Below are 18,033 nucleotides of genomic sequence, written 5' to 3'. Positions count from 1 at the left end.
TTACAAGTTTGGCGCCCTCCCACACATTTTCGTCCTAAATTGTCAGATTAAGAAAATGAAAACTTTTTAACATTTAATTAATCACATATACCTATCTTAATCTGACATTAATCGAGTAAATCCCAAATTTTCCTCTTGGGCTCCCCAACTATTGGTTTCTGACGTAAGATACACCTTTTCGCTTTTTGAACTGACCACTGAAACGGTGTAAACCACTCTAAAACCTCAATATCAACCGAACAACGGTAGGAAGAGATATTTCTACCTACATACATATGGATATTTGTATACGTTACTTTTACTTTTACATAACATTTTATGCAGAGTGTCCACAAAAACTAGAAGTATCTAAGCCCAGTGAAACGAAAGAGATTATTACCTGATAATTGGTGAATCATTATAAAGAAGAAGAATGTTTGAAAAATAGGGTTTTTTCTTAGTCATTGGTTCATAGATTTGAACTCTTGGGAAAAACCGGGTGACTTCACCCTTATTTCTCACAAATGTTCGAGATGATCGATGTAGATCATGCTAAAAACCAAAGTAGGTTCCAAAAGAATCCATCGATCATAAGCCGACCTTCTTAGCTTATAAAAGCATCATTGGCCCTCGGCTAAATGGAGCATCTGAAAGATAATTGAAAGGCTGTCCTCCCTTATCAATGAGAACGAAAAATAAACAAACTCCCGGTGAAAAACGGACACCCATTTAATATTCCTATCTGCTTCTGTCTCCCGCGGGTGCTTTGCCGCAGACCGCCGGGATAATGCAGATCGAACAATGAAAAACTTCCTGATGGGTTTATTTTGTTATATATTCCGTTTCGTGTTTACACTGGAAACTTGGGGGTTATTCTTGAAGGGAGTTCTTTTGGAAGTTGATTCACGTTTTGCTCACAGAAGGAAAATCAATTTTTTATTGTTTTTTCCAGAAAAGACGTACGTTTACAACAATACTGGATGTTCTGTTCGCTCTGTCACTTAGTATAAGTGTTTTTTTATTGTTTTTTCCAGAAAAGACGTACGTTTACAACAATACTGGATGTTCTGTTCGCTCTGTCACTTAGTATAAGTGTTTTTTTATTATTTTTTCCAGAAAAGACGTACGTTTACAACAATACTGGATGTTCTGTTCGCTCTGTCACTTAGTATAAGTGTTTTTTTATTGTTTTTTCCAGAAAAGACGTACGTTTACAACAATACTGGATGTTCTGTTCTCTCTGTCATTTGGTATAAGTGTTTTTTTATTGTTTTTTCCAGAAAAGACGTACGTTTACAACAATACTGGATGTTCTGATCTCTCTGTCTCTTAGTATAAGTGTTTTTTTATTGTTTTTTTCCAGAAAAGACGTTCGTTTACCAATTCAACTCCAGAGGGCCATGGCCGCCGAAGCAGAGGCTGCCAGGGAGGCTCGCGCCAAGGTCATAGCGGCCGAGGGTGAACAGAAGGCCTCCAGAGCACTCAGAGAAGCTTCCGAGGTCATCGGGGACTCCCCTGCCGCCCTCCAGTTGCGATATCTGCAGGTGATGTTTGCGTTCGCTTGGAAACTTTGTTGCATGACTGCATGCCGCACGTAAAGGAAGGGATTCCTACTCTTAATCTTTCTTAACTCGGTGAAAAAACAACTGGGAGTATAACGTGAGATGAATGTTCCTAAGGGACGTCGGGACGGAGGGTGGTTCAATCGAATTATAGGTTCTTTTACACGGGGGTAGAAAAATTTTGTTAGAGTTGGGTAATGCTTTGAAAAACGATGAGGTGTCAGGATCCGTGACAAATTGGGATGAATACTATCCTTTTTTTGAAAGTCTCCTTTCCGATAGTCATGTATACAGGGTGAGACTCATACAAATATTTTAACAGTAGATTCTTGAGGTCTAAAGAAACACTTTTTTCCTTTACAATTTTTTCTGATTCGGCCCTGATAAAAAGGTTCTCATAATGAGCTCTGTCACCCCTGTAGGAACAAAATGCTCTTCAGAATAAGTAGTTGAATCTGTGACACTAAACATCTGTGGATCTTAAACAGAGTTGCATTCAGCCAAAGTACCCGATTCGTCAAATTTCACAGAATTTTTAATTTTTTAACATCAAATTACAAAACGTTCAAATATTCATTAGATTGCCTGCAACTTAGTTTCAAGAGTTGGGTTCTTTGAATTTATGGTACGTAATGGTCATAATGAGAAAACTGCAAGACGTGGGCACTATCTTGTGTTCGAAAAATATTCATCAAATAAATGAAAAACTATATTCCGAAATTCATTTCATTCGATAAAACCGTTTGTGAGATGGAACTAAAAATATAATTTTTTATAGTTTTTCAGCAGTCTGTATCTTTAGAACCGAGCCGATTCGGAAAAAATGGTATGAAAAAAGTGTTTATTTTGACCTAAAGAATCTACTGTTAAAATATTTGTACTAGTCAAAGACTCGCCCTGTAGTGTACAGGGTAGACAAAATTCGTTGTCTACTGAGGGTATCTCGAGAACCATAAGAGCTTGAAGAAAACGGATGAAATATTTCCGAGCTCCTTTTCAGAAAAACAAAGAATGGTAAAAACCGAAGCCTACTACGATTCTTCGTTTTTGAGTTATTAGCAAAAAATGAGATTTTGACAATTTCGAAAAGTTCTCATAACTTTTTTCTCTTTGAAGTTGCAGATCTGAAACTTGAACCTTCTACAGGCCGTTTTTTCACATAGAATCCACTGACGAGCTCGAAATATTTTTCAATTTTGAATCATTAGGCCAACCTTCGTTTTTTTCTATTGAAACTTTTATTGAATTTGTTATTTTTGAATTGGAAACAATCTTTTGTCAGTATAGTCTACGTATAAAAGTGCCCGTAGAAGATTCAAGTTCCAGATCTGTAACTTCAAACACAACAATGTTATGAGAACTTTTCGAAATCGTCAAAATCTCATTTTTTACTAATTAATCAAAAAATCGCAGAAGGCTGCGGTTTTCACCTATCTTTGTTTCTCTGAAAAAGAGCTAAGAAATGTTTCATCCGTTTTCTTCACGCTCTTATGGTTCTCGTGATCCCCTCAGTAGACAACGAATTCTGCCCACCCTGTATAGTTGGAAAGCCCAAGAGGAAACTTTTGTTTTTACTACGGCGTGTCAGATTAATATAAAGGGAGATACCTTGAACCATGTGGAGCACCTTCCTATATAAAAAATCAGTACTGTATCTCTCTGCGTAAGACAGCGCAGCAAAATTGTAAAAAACTAAAATATCATCAAGCATACTTGAAAATGTCTGATAATATGACATTTTGCATCTTGAGCTCCTCTGTGGTTCAGCAACAAATACCACATGGTTTCTTATATCACCGTTATGCAAGCTACCACCAAAGAGTAACCAACTAAACTAGGTTACTCTTTGCTACCACCTACCTTAATCGATTTCGGAGGGTAAGTGCTGTGCCTAAGGTTGCGTTAGGACACAGTAACAAAGCCTACACAGAACAAAACTGGTTCTCCGAACTCGTACAAGCTCACAGAGCTTCTGAATTGTTCTTCGGTAGCTGCAGGATATAATAAATAAAAAAATATATAAAAAGGATTGATAAGGAAAAGTATATGACAAAAACAACAAAATATACCTACCAGTTTTTCCCGAAAGAACACAGATGTATAACACAGATCTTCCAAATAACTCAACAAAAGCCAAGAATTAAAAGAAATTTATACATGATACCTATATCAATTGTTGAGCAATTTAGTTATTTGTGAACAGAGTATAGCATATTGTAGCTATTATTCACGTGTAGGTCGGACGTTTACCAGACGAGACGAAATCGCGTGAACAATAACCATCATGACATTCTCATTGAAAAATTCAATACTTTCCCAATAATACCTAAAAAGACAGGAATGTATTGGGAGCAAAATAGTCGCAATACCATTAAACAACTCAGATAGCGATATTCAATATTTGAATAGGACCCGACGAACCAGCAATTAATCATAATCGAAGTAAAATCCGACGTTTCATTTCCGATTTCCACCGACGCGTTTCCAGACGGGCGAATATCGATCTCAACGTTTCCGAACAAGTCCGCATCCTAAACTTACGTATTACGTATTAATTATTCCTCCAAATCCGCCCGGAAGTAAGGCCACGTCAACTTGAGTCCTTTGTTCGAATTCATATTATTGCCGGTGAATTATTGGAGGAGATATTTCTGGGAAATAACCAGTTAGATTTCATTTATAATGGAGCAGTTTCATCGATTTCAGATTACGCAGGCAACGTGGCAAATGCGTCTTCGGAATGAAAAATGTATGTGGTTGAAAGCGATCCTACTTCATTGCCTTGTTTTTTATGGGGGGCGCGGTGGAGAGGAGGTTTTTAAGGTTTACAACCCGATTCAAGGTTAATGGCGGTGTTTTTCGTTTCGTAAGGGTTTGTATAATGAAAGGTGTATTCTCCTTCGAAGTACGCACGTAGAGGATCATCTGAAAGCCTTTTACAAGAATGTCCTCTAAAAATTTCATGAGGTTCAGTACAACCGTTTGGTCATGACGAATTAAGTCAATCTTTCGTCAACTTTCGATAAGTGTATCGCCCAGAAAAATCATCGTAGAGCTAAAAGAGATGCAAATTCTGAAAGAGCAACTCTTCCAGTGATAAATCCCCAAGGTTCTAATTGGATTCATTGCGATCATAGACATATAGATATGGTATAGAGTCTATGATTGCGATAGAATTCAATATCGTTCGCGACTAATTTCCATAGAATTTTGATGCGTTGGTCGATTTGGATGATTTAAACACTTTTCGGCATTATCTTGAATCGTAGATTGAGAAAATTGATTCATTCGGAACGAATTTCCCAAGGTTCAGAAAAAACATTCCACCTTATCACCCTTTTTTTTGAGATCTTGAGGGGACCAAGTTTGTGACTTCATCAGGAAAAAACTAGTCTTCTCAGACAACTACCGATTTTATTCTAGTTGGATAAACTAGTTAGGAAAATCCTATGAGAATTTCATGGACCTCAGTGCTAACGTTTGGTCTTGAAGAATTTTTAAGTGACCCCATCTTTTTCGGAGTTTTTCGAAGGTCAACTTTTGACGAATGTATCTCCCAGAAAAATCATCGTAGAGCTGAAAGTGATACTTATTCTGAAAGAGCAACTCTTCTTGTAATAAACCTCCAAAGTTCTAGTTGGCTTCATTGCTAATCATAGACATAGATATGATATAGAATCTATGATTGCGATAGAATTCAATATCGTTCGCGACTAATTTTCATAGAATTCTGATGCGTTGGTTGATTTGGATGATTTAAACACTTTTCTGCATTGTCTTGAACTTTAGATTGAGAAAATTGATTAGTTCGGAATGAATTTCCCAAGGTTCAGGAAAAACATTCCACTTTATCACCTTTTTTTTGAGATCAAGTTTGAGACTTCATCAAGCGAAAACTAGTATTCTCAGACAACTCCCGATTTTATTCTAGTTGGATGAACTAGTTAGGAATATCTTGTGAGAATTTCATGGACCTCAGTGCTTATGTTTGGTCTTGAAGAATTCTTAAGTGACCCCATCTTTTTCGGAGTTTTTCGAAGGTCAACTTTTGACGAATGTATCTTCCAGAAAAACCAGCTTAAAGCTAAAAGTCTTACATATTCTGAAAGAGCAACTCTTCTTGTCTTGCCTTGTTGGTATAGCCGGTCCGTATAGGTAAAATTCCTGATAAATCAGAAAGACGCCTGGTCTTGGTTTTGAACCATCTGTATAACATTTAATGATATATCGGTTGAGGTTTTGGGGGTGACTTCCCTCCCCCTATCTCTCTTTCTAATTCGTGGTGAATTTCGCTATCAAATGCCGTGGTAAATGAAAACATTTGAGGTATCTTTTCTCAGTTTGTGGGAAATGACAGCCGATCAAAAAACCGAGAGCCTTTCATGGAGCATACCTGCGTTTATTTTTAATTGAACGGGGAAAATATTTATCCGACCTACCCCCACACGTGCGATTTCAACAGTCGGCCGCTTCAGTCGAAATTGACGTATCGAAAAGAACCGATACAGATTTTATTTTCGATTCGACGGGGTGGAAAATCGAGTTTGAACGTTTTTCGACGTTTTCCGCAAAATCGAGAGGTTTCTCGTGCTACGGGTGTATCCATATTAAATAAATAGGTATTTTCCCCTGATGTGGAGCTACTCGAAGTCAACAAAGCGTGAAGAATGAGATGTACCATCAAATTTGAAAGAATATCAAAGCATCATTCCACGCTGAATTGGATCTCCTTGAATTGATTTCAACAAAGCGTCGTTTTCTACATTAGATCCAGAAAACCACTGACTAGAGTAGTCACCCATTCAAGTACTTCAGCTTCTTGCAAAGCAAAGTTAAGTGGTTGCTTTTTCTACCCCTTGCTATTATAGAGGATCGCCACTGAAAAATTTTTGCTTGCCTTCTCGTTCTCATAGAATATATGCTCAATTTCTATCAGTTTTCAAACTTCTGAGAACAAAATTAAAAATTGCTTTTCATTAAAGACTCACACAATTTTTGACAAGGAGTCAGCTCTTAAATTTTTTCGTAACTATTCATCTACACCCCGTATATTCCTATTAAGAAAACCTTCCCAAACGTTATTTAAGACGAAGAATAATTCTCTCGATCTGCATAAGGAGAAACAATGATCTCCTTCGTGGCGGGAATTCTAAAGTAAAGTTCTCTGTGAATGCAAACATAAAAAGCCATTAAGAATTTCCAATCGCGGTTCTACGTAAAGTAGTATACGTTTCACTGGGCCCAGAGAATAAGAGAAAATATGAATCTTTTTGATCCCGAACGATATATCAAGCTTATGCTCTTTTTGATCTGAAAAATAGGAGAGGAATCCCTTATATTCACGTATATAGCATCGCATCATTCTTAGTAAGCACGAATGTGTCATATATTTTCGAATGAAACTGTAGCATGTCATCATCATATATTTATAAGCATGTCAGAGTAAAGCCCTTGCTTCCCATTCACTGCCAAAAACAGATGGACACTTCGAGAAACATTGAATTGCGAGATATAGGTTGATCGAACATCCTTTCCAAGTTTCTAGCCGAACAAGATGAGAATTTTCATCTCACATAATAGTGACAAAATCGAAATAACAATTTATTATACGGGGTAGGTGCTGCAGAGCCGATGAGTTTCAAAGGGCTATAAAAAAATGATGAAAGAACGAAAACGACCATTTTACAGTGCCTTCACCCCTTCATAAGTTTTTGTACGGTTACCTAGAATCAATGTAAATTTTTAGCGAATATTGTCTTGTGAAATTCTGAATATGTTGGTTGCTGAAGGTACTTCAAGGCAATACTCAATTCATTCGAGATAAATTTTGAAAGTCATGATAGATCCAAATCTTCGGTTGAAACTAGGGGTCGACAAGATAAGAATTCTTGTCTTGATGATAAAACTTCTTGTCTTGAGAAAAAGTGGAGAAAAAAAATCTTGACTTTTCCTCCACCACGTTCAGTTCAGTGAGGTTATTATTAGCTAGTCATTTGATGTTCACCTGAGTAACCCACATACGTGATATACAACTGTATGAATGTCGATAAAAACTGAGGTGTGCAACATAAGCAGAGTGTATGAAGCTACATTTCGTCTTTGCCTGGAAATTCTGGCCATGAATAACACACTTTACTATCTGCGTGTGCAGTCAGCCCAGATCCAGATATATAGACAATACAGTAGAGAACTTGATAAAGCAGCGGATCGTTTGATGAAGATAAGCTCGTAAATTCACACGCGAATTATGTGCCAAATACAGAATGAACAATATGGATTGCCATCTCTTTGTTTCCACCCAGATTTATGAGGTTATCTGGAGGGCTCTTCGAAATTGTGAAAGGGGGATGGATTATTTTTCAATTCGACCACATGTAAATGTAAATGGAATTTTCGGTCTTAATTCACAGGAATATCTGATATTAACGTATACCTACTTAAAAAGTCCACTACGGTGCTGATGTTTTTAATTACAAACTATTTGCTAAAATTTTGGAGCCCAAGTACTATTTGTCAACTACGAGGAGATATTGAAAAATTCTTAGCCTACTATAGAACCAAACAAAATTTCAGAGTCAAAATATTTTGTTACTCAACATATTCTCCTCTTAATTGGATACATTCATTACAGCGAACCTGCAACGTGTCTAAACCTTTTAAAAAATTTTTTTCTTCTGTCTCTGAAAACCAGACCTCCACAGCTTTTATTTCCTCCACGTTGCAAGAAAATTTACGACCTTTTAAACTTTTTTCTCAGTTGAGGAAAAAGATGATAGTCGGATGGAGCCAAATCTAGTGAATAAGGGGTGTGTTCTAGTAATTCAAACCTTAAATCACGAATATTTTGCATGGCAATATGAGATTTGTGTGCAGGGGCGTTGTCCTGCAAAAACAAAACAACTTCGGATAGCCTTCCGCGTCTTTTCTCTTTAATTTTTTTCCGAAGAGTAGTCAGTAACGTCGAATAGTAATTTCCGGTTATTGTTCTACCCTTATACAAAAAATCAATCATAGTTACTCCATGGCAATCAGAAAAAACTGAAGCAAGAACTTTTACAGCAGATTTTTTGACACGAAACTTCTTAGGTCTTGGAGAACTAGAGTGTCGCCATTCCATCAATTGTTGCTTTGTTTCTGGATCGTAGAAGTGTACCCAAGTCTCATCCATAGAAACAATTCGGTTTAAGAAGTCTACATCGTTTTCAAACGGATCACAGATCCAGAGCAATGCTTCTACACTTAAACGCTTTTGTTCAACATTCAAACGTTTGGGGATCCATTTTGCAGCAATTTTTCTCATGTAAAAATTGAAGTGAACTATATGATGAATGCGTTCGTATGAAATATTCAGTGCTTCAGATATCCGTTTTAGCCAAATTCGACGGTTTGATAAAGTCATGTTATGAACTGCATCGATATTTTCGGGGATTAACACAGAAATTGGCCTTCCCGATCGGTCATCATCTTTAATGGAAAATTTACCTCTTTTGAATCTTGCAGTCCAATTTTTCACGGTCGCATACGAAAGACAATACCAAGGTATTAAGCATATATTCGTAAATCGACTCACCTCTTAAACCTTTTAAATACAGGTACTTGATGATGGCTCGATACTCCAATTTTTCGATTGTCACAATTTCGGTGGACATCTTCTTTCTTTTAATTCATTGCGTAACTCTGGTTAACTTTTTAGACCTAAAACTTCACACTGACACTTCTAATGAGTTACTGTTCGTTGCTATGGTAACGCAATATTATTTTATGCATGGAACTGGTCTAGACTAACTAGATATCAATACAACCTCGTAGATCGAATCTCCACTTTCGGGAATAAATATAAGGATCAAAATCTCCTGCTTTGCTAATTCATCCATTCCCGTTTACTGAATCATCTCATTAATAATTTAATATTAACCTGCGCCCTTCATTCCGAACTCTTTGGTGTCGAAAAGTAATTAATAAATTCCTCCTACATTCGAGCCGTTTTCCCTCACAATCAACCGGTGCATCTTGGTCCTCTTTTGGATCGTTTGGCGACGGAAATATGAATTGCAGAATGTACGAGAATCCAGCGAAATCCAGTTGATTGCTTTGTGACTTGCTGGTCGAATACGGGGTCAGATTCCGGAAGAATGCATCCTTTTGCGACCGGGATTTTTGATTCGAAATTAGCAGCGTTGAAAGTCGGGAGATGGCAGGAAATTGCTGCGACAGAAACCGGGTCAGCATCCAGACGAATCCCTGAGGGAACATCCAAGAAATAGGGGAATGTTTAATACTTTCCTTCTCTTACTAGCTGAATAGGAAATGTCAAGCAATATTTCTGGGGATGCTAGAACATCAAAAAATAAGTGTTCGAAACCGCTGATTAAGAGTGTTACAACCCTGGGAAAGGGGCTAACGAAAATGGTACCGTAATACATAAAAATATTACACTGATCAACAATTGATAGGGTCACTGACCTTCCATCAATCTATTTTAACCCTTTCAGCACCATTTCATTTCATGAATCATGAATTACTGAAAAATACACTGCGCAAAGAAATTCACGCACATTATGGAAATCTCAAATTTATTCTACAACTGAAGGTGTTCTCAATGATAATTATTTTTATCAGAATTATGCATGCATATGTTATCCACTTTCAACGGTTTTCTTCAATACAGATGTTTTTTCCCAACAGGAATAAAAAAAGATGATATTATCAGATTTTGAATGTATTGGCTCCATTCTAAAATCAGTTGTTCTCGATCAATTCTAGTGAGTTCTTCTTTCGTTTGATTTTCTACACTCGATCGCTATGCAACGCGAAACACGCAATTTGACCCAACAGGAATGTGCCCAAGCGGTAGTTTTGCAAGAAGAAGGGTGTACATACACAATAATTGCAGAAAGGTTTGGAGTTTCCCATACAAGTGTGTCCAGAATGTTGCAGCGATTCAGGGAGACAGGTATGAATGTCCGAAGACCAGGACAGGGTAGACCACGGGTAACAACTGCCATTCAAGAACGATACTTGAGAGCTTCTTCGTTGAGACAACAGTTTGCAACCGCTCGCCTCCTTCAAATTCAGCTTGAGCAAACTCATGAGGTGCAAATTAGCACTCAGACAATAAGAAATCGCCTCAGAGAATATGATTTAAGGCCTCGTGTCGCGGCAAGAGGCCCAGCTCTTACCCCAGCCCATCGAAGAGCGCGTTTGGATTTTGCGAGAGAGCATATCCATTGGGAAGAGGCCGATTGGGAAAGAGTTTTCTTCACAGATGAGTCTAGATTCTGTCTCTACCATTGTGATCGACGTTCCCTTGTATACTGACGTCCACATGAAAGATATGCTCAGTGCAATATCCTGAATACTACTGGTTTCGGGGGAGGATCGATTATGGTATGGGATGGAATATCTTCGACTGCTCGCACAGACCTAGTGGTCGTTGATAATAGAGCTATGAATGCTGACAAGTATATAAGGAACATTCTTGAAGAGCATGTAGTGCCATTTGCCCCAATCATTGGTGAAAATTGCATTTTTTTGGACGATAATGCCAGACCCCATCGTGCGCGCATCGTTCAGGAGTACCTTGAAGAGGTTGAAGTCTCTCGAATGAAATGGCCAGCAAGAAGTGCAGAAAATCATCCAGCTACTCTTAATGACTTAGGAATCCAACTCGGAGAAATGTGGCAAGTTTTCGAATTGTTAGCCCCTGTAACTACTTCAAGGACTCAATAAAAATTTGCAAACCATAGTATTCATGTAGAAGGCGAAGTGATCTTTCAATTCAGGTAGAGCTCACCCTATTGAGAATTTAGGGATGATAGCTCCTACACCTAGGGTTGAGGAGATTTCGGCTTACAATTCTGCTCAAAATATGTCCCCCTACAAATAGAAATTGTCCTGTACCGGCATTTTCTCTGAAATCATCCTTGCCGTGACATAATTGGGCTGGCAAGTTTTCAAATTGTCACCCTGTATGTAGAAAAAATATTTTCGTGACAAATCCAGACACATCGCATACCATCAGCAATATAATTTCCGAGTTCGATACAGAACTGTTGAAAATGGAAATATGTCCAAGATAATTAACATTTCAACGGGGGACATCAATTTTAGTCGCCATTAATGTCAGTGGAATCGATGTTCATATTGAGTTTTCATATCGTTAAAGGACCATACGATAAAATATCGATTTCATGTCGAATAGGTCGGTTTAAATCGTCCGGACATCAAATCATAATTAGGAATTGATGTATTTCAGACAGCTTTAAGGGTTGAAAAGGGCAACGGTCAGAAATAACGAAAAGCAACTCTGAAAATAACATACAGAACAAGATTAGTACTACCCAGTGAAAGGGAGACATTTTTTTAACATAATTCATGAAAAGGTCATACACTTCATCGGTGTGCCAGATATCAAATGGCTGAAATAGCCAAACACCACATCATTCTGAAGGTATTTTAGTTTCTCTCAGTAAAATGCTTGAATCATTCTGTTCTAGGTTCGAATAAATGTTGAAAGAAGAAGAATTAAGTGAAGTAAATCGAGAAAATAAATATTCAATCGAATTTTAGTCCATAGGGTGTTCAAAGCACATGTCTAGTACAGGGATCTGTATCTGTAATCTATATTTTCCTAATTTCAACACTATCTTCAAAACTTAGAAGAGATTCGTGATATTTACAACAACTCTTAAATTACCTCATAAGAAAAAAGCCAAGAGTGCTTAATCTGAACGAATGGCATGCAATTTGTCAATTCAAAATGAAAAATTCCAGCGCACCCTGTATATATCGATTATATGAGTGAGATAGGATGGAGGATACAGTTTTTTTATGCATGTTGTACATAAAACAGGTAGAAATTTAGATGGCAAAGCATGTTTTCTAGATGGTTCATAGATAAATGTCTTGTTCATAAATATTGATGAATATAGTTCAGTAGTTCGGTTACATATTGAAGAATTATGAGCTAGGATCGTTTTCGAAAATTATTTACGATGTGATACTGATGCCTATCACCATACATTTTTCGTATAAGTATTTGTATCACCTGTTTAGAAAATGATACAGTGGAGCTTACAGAAAGTTAATGTCGGGAATATAATAGGACATGGAAAATATTATGACGTGTCAAAATATCAGACAGAACATATTCCGTGATTTGAATAACTCATTTAATTCCAGTATGCTGTTTTATCTCCATTTTATATTTATGGTTTCAAATAAATTGGGGCATATAATATTCAATACAGGATTGGAAATTCCATATGGTTGACTATATTTTTAATATTCTCTTTTAACATGATTTATTAGATTAGACCAATGTTCTAGTTCTTCCAGCCATACACACGATAGATGAAACATAATAAAGTTTTAGGGGATGATTATATTTACATCCAAATAGACAATCTGCCCATGCAAAAAAATTATATCACCTTCATATGGGCAGAGGAAACATAACTTCGGAGAGATATGTCTGTTGTCCTTCCTGAAACACCTTCAAGATTACAACTGAACCTACGCAAGATCACAAATTGAATAAGGATATCTGAAATATTTTCCAACAGATACTTCATCATATTCCCTTCAAACTGGAGGTTGTCTCCCTCTAAAAGAAAAATTTTGCTCTTCGAAATCTTGCTTCTTCTTTTCTTGAATTTACGTCTGCGAATATGAACATACTGTATAATGTGGAATTCATCATCATCCGATCGCATAAATGGACATTCTGTTCATTGATGGAAATAGATAGCACTTAATGAATCTTAATTTCGAAGTTTTACTATAACCCATATATTGTTTCATTAATTTTTCTTATTTTCTCAATCAGTATTTAGTCTAATTGGATATAATCTCTTTTGAAATTGAAAATGCAAGGCATTATTGATAGCTGAAGTTAAAGTTTCAAGTTATATTCGATGAATTTCATTATCAGAAAACATTAAGCAGTGCAGTGGAGTTCAGCAAAGTACTCAGAAGCTCATAATTCTTCAATGCCCATGAACTTTTCATTCTGAACAATAAAATATTGATGAAAATGCAATGAGCAAGTTTTCTCCATGCATCGATTCACCTTAATTCATCACGTTGAGTATCTAACCGTAAATTTCTTGAGTACAGACCCTGAACACGATTTCAACGGAGAAAAATTCTACGATTGTGTTCCCCCTGCCAATAGACATAATTTCCTACTTTATGAAGAACAGGAAAGACTAAGAAGGGAAAACCTCGAAGCAGAACATCAAACAGTTAAATGTTTCAATACTCACATGTTATGAATGTTGTTGAAAATTATTAAAAACAAGTTTGTCCCCCAAAACTACGACTAAATATCCACGTGAAGAAATATGCCGATTAATTTATTGTGAAAAACAACGAACGATATTTTGTTAATTGGAAAAGCAATCGTGGAAAATTTCAGCAGTCTTTTCAAGCTTCAGTCGCATATTTTGTCATGCAGTGAAGCGTTCGTTAATTAAACCTGATGGAACCCATTGAAATAATATATAATGAATAGGATGAAATAATCACATCTCAAAAAATTCGTGGATTGAATGTAGGCATTCATCAATGGAAATTTCGGGAAATAATTATATTGGATATGCGCGAATGTCTGTTTTGATCACAGAGTTCAATTCTCTTTCGTCATCTGTGAAATTGTGAACTTTATTTTCACAATCACAATCATCATCGCCTGATCAAAACTGGTGGAATTTTCCATGGAATAATGGAAGTTTCCACCTGATCACTCGATGAATAAATCGACCGGCTATTGTGAAAAAAAAGTGTTCATGAAGTGGCATCAGAACCCTTCAGGTATTCCTCAGTAGTATTTTTGCAATGTCCGCTTGATCCTTTGGGAACTTGCAAAAATATCTCCTGCACCAGCTGACGAGTACCTTGGTTTTGAGCTATTTCGAAAGCTTTTGAAATTAGAGGAGATTTTTCCATCTTGGATTTCACCAGCTTCACGATTTCATCGATACACCTTGAAATTTCACTACGTCGTCAAATTCAAATGAATCAAAGCGTTTCATGAAGTGAATATTTCGTTATAAAATGATGGAAATCTAAGTTTTAATGTCCGGCAGGTTCTTTTTGATCGATAATACGCTGAAGTTTGAAACGAGAATTCAATATCGAGGAATATTCATTAAATCGATTTTCACTTAACGATATGGTAATAAAATAGAATTGAATGGCTGCTTGAAGCAGTTATCCTAATTTCTCATGGAGAAAAAAATTGAATAGTACTTATAGGGATTGAAAACATTGTACAGAACTGAAAACTCCTTCATCTTTTCAACAAGAAATAAAAATATTCTGGATTCAATAAAAAAATATTCAACGTATCCTGAAAAAATAAATCAACCACCGTAATAATGAACCAATATCAGTGGGAATCAGCATATCGGCAATTATGTCGTGTGTCATTATCAAAAAGAAATTTATAGACCAATATAAATGTCAGAGTGCGATATGTGGAAGCTTGAAATAAACGAGTGAAAAATGAGTATTGGATTATGCGATTGTGACACTGCGTTACAGAGTGGGTGATGGTTAGTTTTAAAACCATATAATTTCAACAACTAGAGAACCCTCTAACGTTACAAAAAAGGGATTATCTTTATCTATGTCATTTCATTTTGAACATATAGCAGAAGTCTGCTGCTTTGTCCAGTAGGATTTCATTTTTGTTGTGAATCAAGTAGGCACGTCTCAGAGTACGAAATTCTTACTAAAACACCTCTGTTAGTCACAATGGTTCGTTATTTAGGTACCCAATAAATATATGAACCATCACTTGAATTATAAAACTTGTGAATCAACTCATAATTCTTCAATATGCCCTGTTTCCTTGATAGTTCTTTAGGCTATGACATTTTTGGTATCATATTGAAAATTCCTCTCATTTCCAATAGAGTGTGTGCAAGATATCTGCCTCAAGAAATTCTACAATAATATTCCCATTCCCTGTCGACTTATTTGCAAGCATGATGGGCAAACGCAAAGACTGAAGATGCTTCAGACCAGAATTATTGTTATCTACGTGTTATGGAATGTGATATTTGCTGAGAACTTTACTTGGTTTGGAACCATGTATATTCCCTAATTCTGACGATGTTTTGTATTGCGATATCTTAAATAGAGATGAGTAGAAATGATTGTTGATAATTTTGAACGTGTAAAATATTGTTGCTGACTGTGTCACTTAGTTTCAGTCCGATAACATATTCTTATTTCAAAAAATTGTTATTTAGTTATATAAGTACAAAATCTACTTTTGATTGAACGATCATTCTGTATAATCCAGAATGATAATGCTGACGTAGGCTTTAAATGTTTTTATTAAAGAGTTGTGTGGGATCAAACGTCATTGTAGATTCATCAACATATCGCACACAGTAGATAGGAATAACTTCTAAACTGGCCACTGAAATCAATGTTAGTATTGTTATATGATTTTTAATACACCTAACATCATCAACTAGTCACACCATGAATTTTGTCAAAACATCGTACTACTAACAGGGTACCTACTCTCAAAAATTTTTTTCAATCTAAGTATCCTTATCAAAAACAATGGAAGCGTCTGAAGAAATGATGAACCGATATTCAGTTTCAATATATTCTGAGAAGAATATCGTATGCTCGAAAAACTAATCTATCAACAAAAGCAAACGGTATAGGTACTAAAGGCAAATTATACATATCACCCTATTGCTGTTTTATGCATGGTTGATATAGATAGTTCACTTCCCACAAAAATTCTCAACAGATTTCTTCAGAAAACTTCATTTATTTTGCTGTTTCATGCATAGTTCATAAAGTTCACTTCCCAAAAATATTTTGAACAGATTTCTTCAGAAAACTTTTACATTTATTTATTTTTCAAAGTTTTGGGACACAAATATAAGTTATTTCCACATCTGATAAAGAAGCTTTGAAACCCCTCCAAAAATCGACCAGTTCAATAATTATCAGAAAAATCGTCAAACAGTTATAGAGAATGACGATACGTTCATCACGATACGTCAAAATGACGAATGGTAACCGTATGGGAGAAATAACTGCGATCTAATCTAATAAACATGGCTGGACGTAAACTTGCCATGAACCCTTTTTCATGACCAAAAATTCGAGGACACCGTGAAACTTTGCTGTTTATGAGAGCAATGAATATGTGGCGTCGCTTCTAAAATTCAATTATCAGGGTGAAGGACTGGAACTTGCTGAAATGATAAAGTTTGAGGTGAAAAATTTGACTCTGCTCTTCGAACGCCAGTGAGGGTTAGGTTGAAATGAATGTTCAGTCCGAAATTTGAGTCAGAAAAAATCTGGCATTATATTTCAATAAATTATCAATGCTCCTCTCATGCCTTAGGTTCATATATCACAGGATATTAAGGTGATAGTCTAGCTACGATCGGGGTAGTGTTCATTTCATTCCCTCGTGCTTTACGTGAATTTTAACCAAGCAATATCATCAACAGTTCAAGCACGTAACATATGGGATACTGGTGCTGGAGCAATTAAAGAAATGTTCATCATTTTCTAATTGCGGATAAGGGGAGAGATGAAAGAGTATAATTTCAGGTTGCTATTAACACAGCGTCCAATTAAAAGATGGGGCTTCCAAGGATGAAGTCTATTTGATATATCAGCCCAACCAGGAAAAATTTGGCAATGTACTCTGACCGCTGCCACCAAAAATGAGATGTACTAACTTTGATTCTCCTCATCTATGAACTATTCCTCAATAATCACTTCAGAGAATTAATGTGTGACTCTAAGCACATTTTCACTTCAAAAATCTAAGGACTTGTTTGTATTGGGCGTTCGAAACATGAACTCGAAAAAAATTGCAATGAGCATTGAGGGTTTTTGAGAAATTGTACTGGCTTAAACCTGTAACAATTTTACGGTTTTCACAACTGAAGAAATATACTTAATTACACATAAATCACTTGATAAGACCAATTTTCTGAGTGAGACTGTGTTTACACCCCCTGGCATAATGGAGATATCAGGGTCGATATCAATTTTCTCTACTCTTTCCAACCAGCATACACTGGAAATTTAACGATGGACGATAAAGTTGCAAGGGTATAATCCCCCAATTCTTCCTTCTATTCCTTCCGTAGACTACACCTTTAAAAGCGTATCATAGTCGAGCAGTTTGAAAACGTAAACGAATATAAGGAAGGATAAGGGTTCACGACTGACCCACGCAAATAAATTTGTTTCAATTTTTCCTCTATATGTAACAATCCTGCCATCGCTTTTACCCTAGCTCTTCCAGTTTCTGATATCCTGGGACACCCTGTACTTTCTGTGTTTCCCATTCCATATGGTGTAAACCAGTTATTTTATGATCAGTCATAAAATAACTCCTTACTCATAGATGAAAACAATTTGTTTCGAGATTGCTGTGAAAAATTAGCTTGAGAAGTTCATTGGTTCATCTCCCACCCAAATATCATTCCTTCTTACC

At 36.4% G+C, this 18,033-nt stretch overlaps 1 protein-coding gene across 7 annotated transcripts in view; it reads left to right on the top strand.

Annotated features, from left to right (window-relative positions):
- The window catches only part of LOC123319459 (band 7 protein AGAP004871), a 71,760-nt gene that overhangs the window by 52,567 nt on the left and 1,160 nt on the right, over nt 1-18,033 (top strand). For 6 of the 7 annotated variants that reach the window (XM_044906479.1, XM_044906473.1, XM_044906449.1 and 3 more), the window contains one exon: nt 1,343-1,523. In XM_044906479.1, coding sequence (XP_044762414.1) covers nt 1,343-1,523 — 181 coding nt within the window. Of the gene's footprint in view, nt 1-1,342; nt 1,524-13,658; nt 13,923-18,033 lie in introns of those variants that run through there. The other variant, XM_044906459.1, reaches the window with a different exon arrangement.

The sequence above is a fragment of the Coccinella septempunctata genome, chromosome 1, assembly GCF_907165205.1.
Source record: "Coccinella septempunctata chromosome 1, icCocSept1.1, whole genome shotgun sequence".
Taxonomy (NCBI): Eukaryota; Metazoa; Arthropoda; class Insecta; order Coleoptera; family Coccinellidae; genus Coccinella; species Coccinella septempunctata.
Note: the sequence above shows the minus strand (reverse complement) of the source record. Positions and strands in the feature narration are given on the sequence as shown.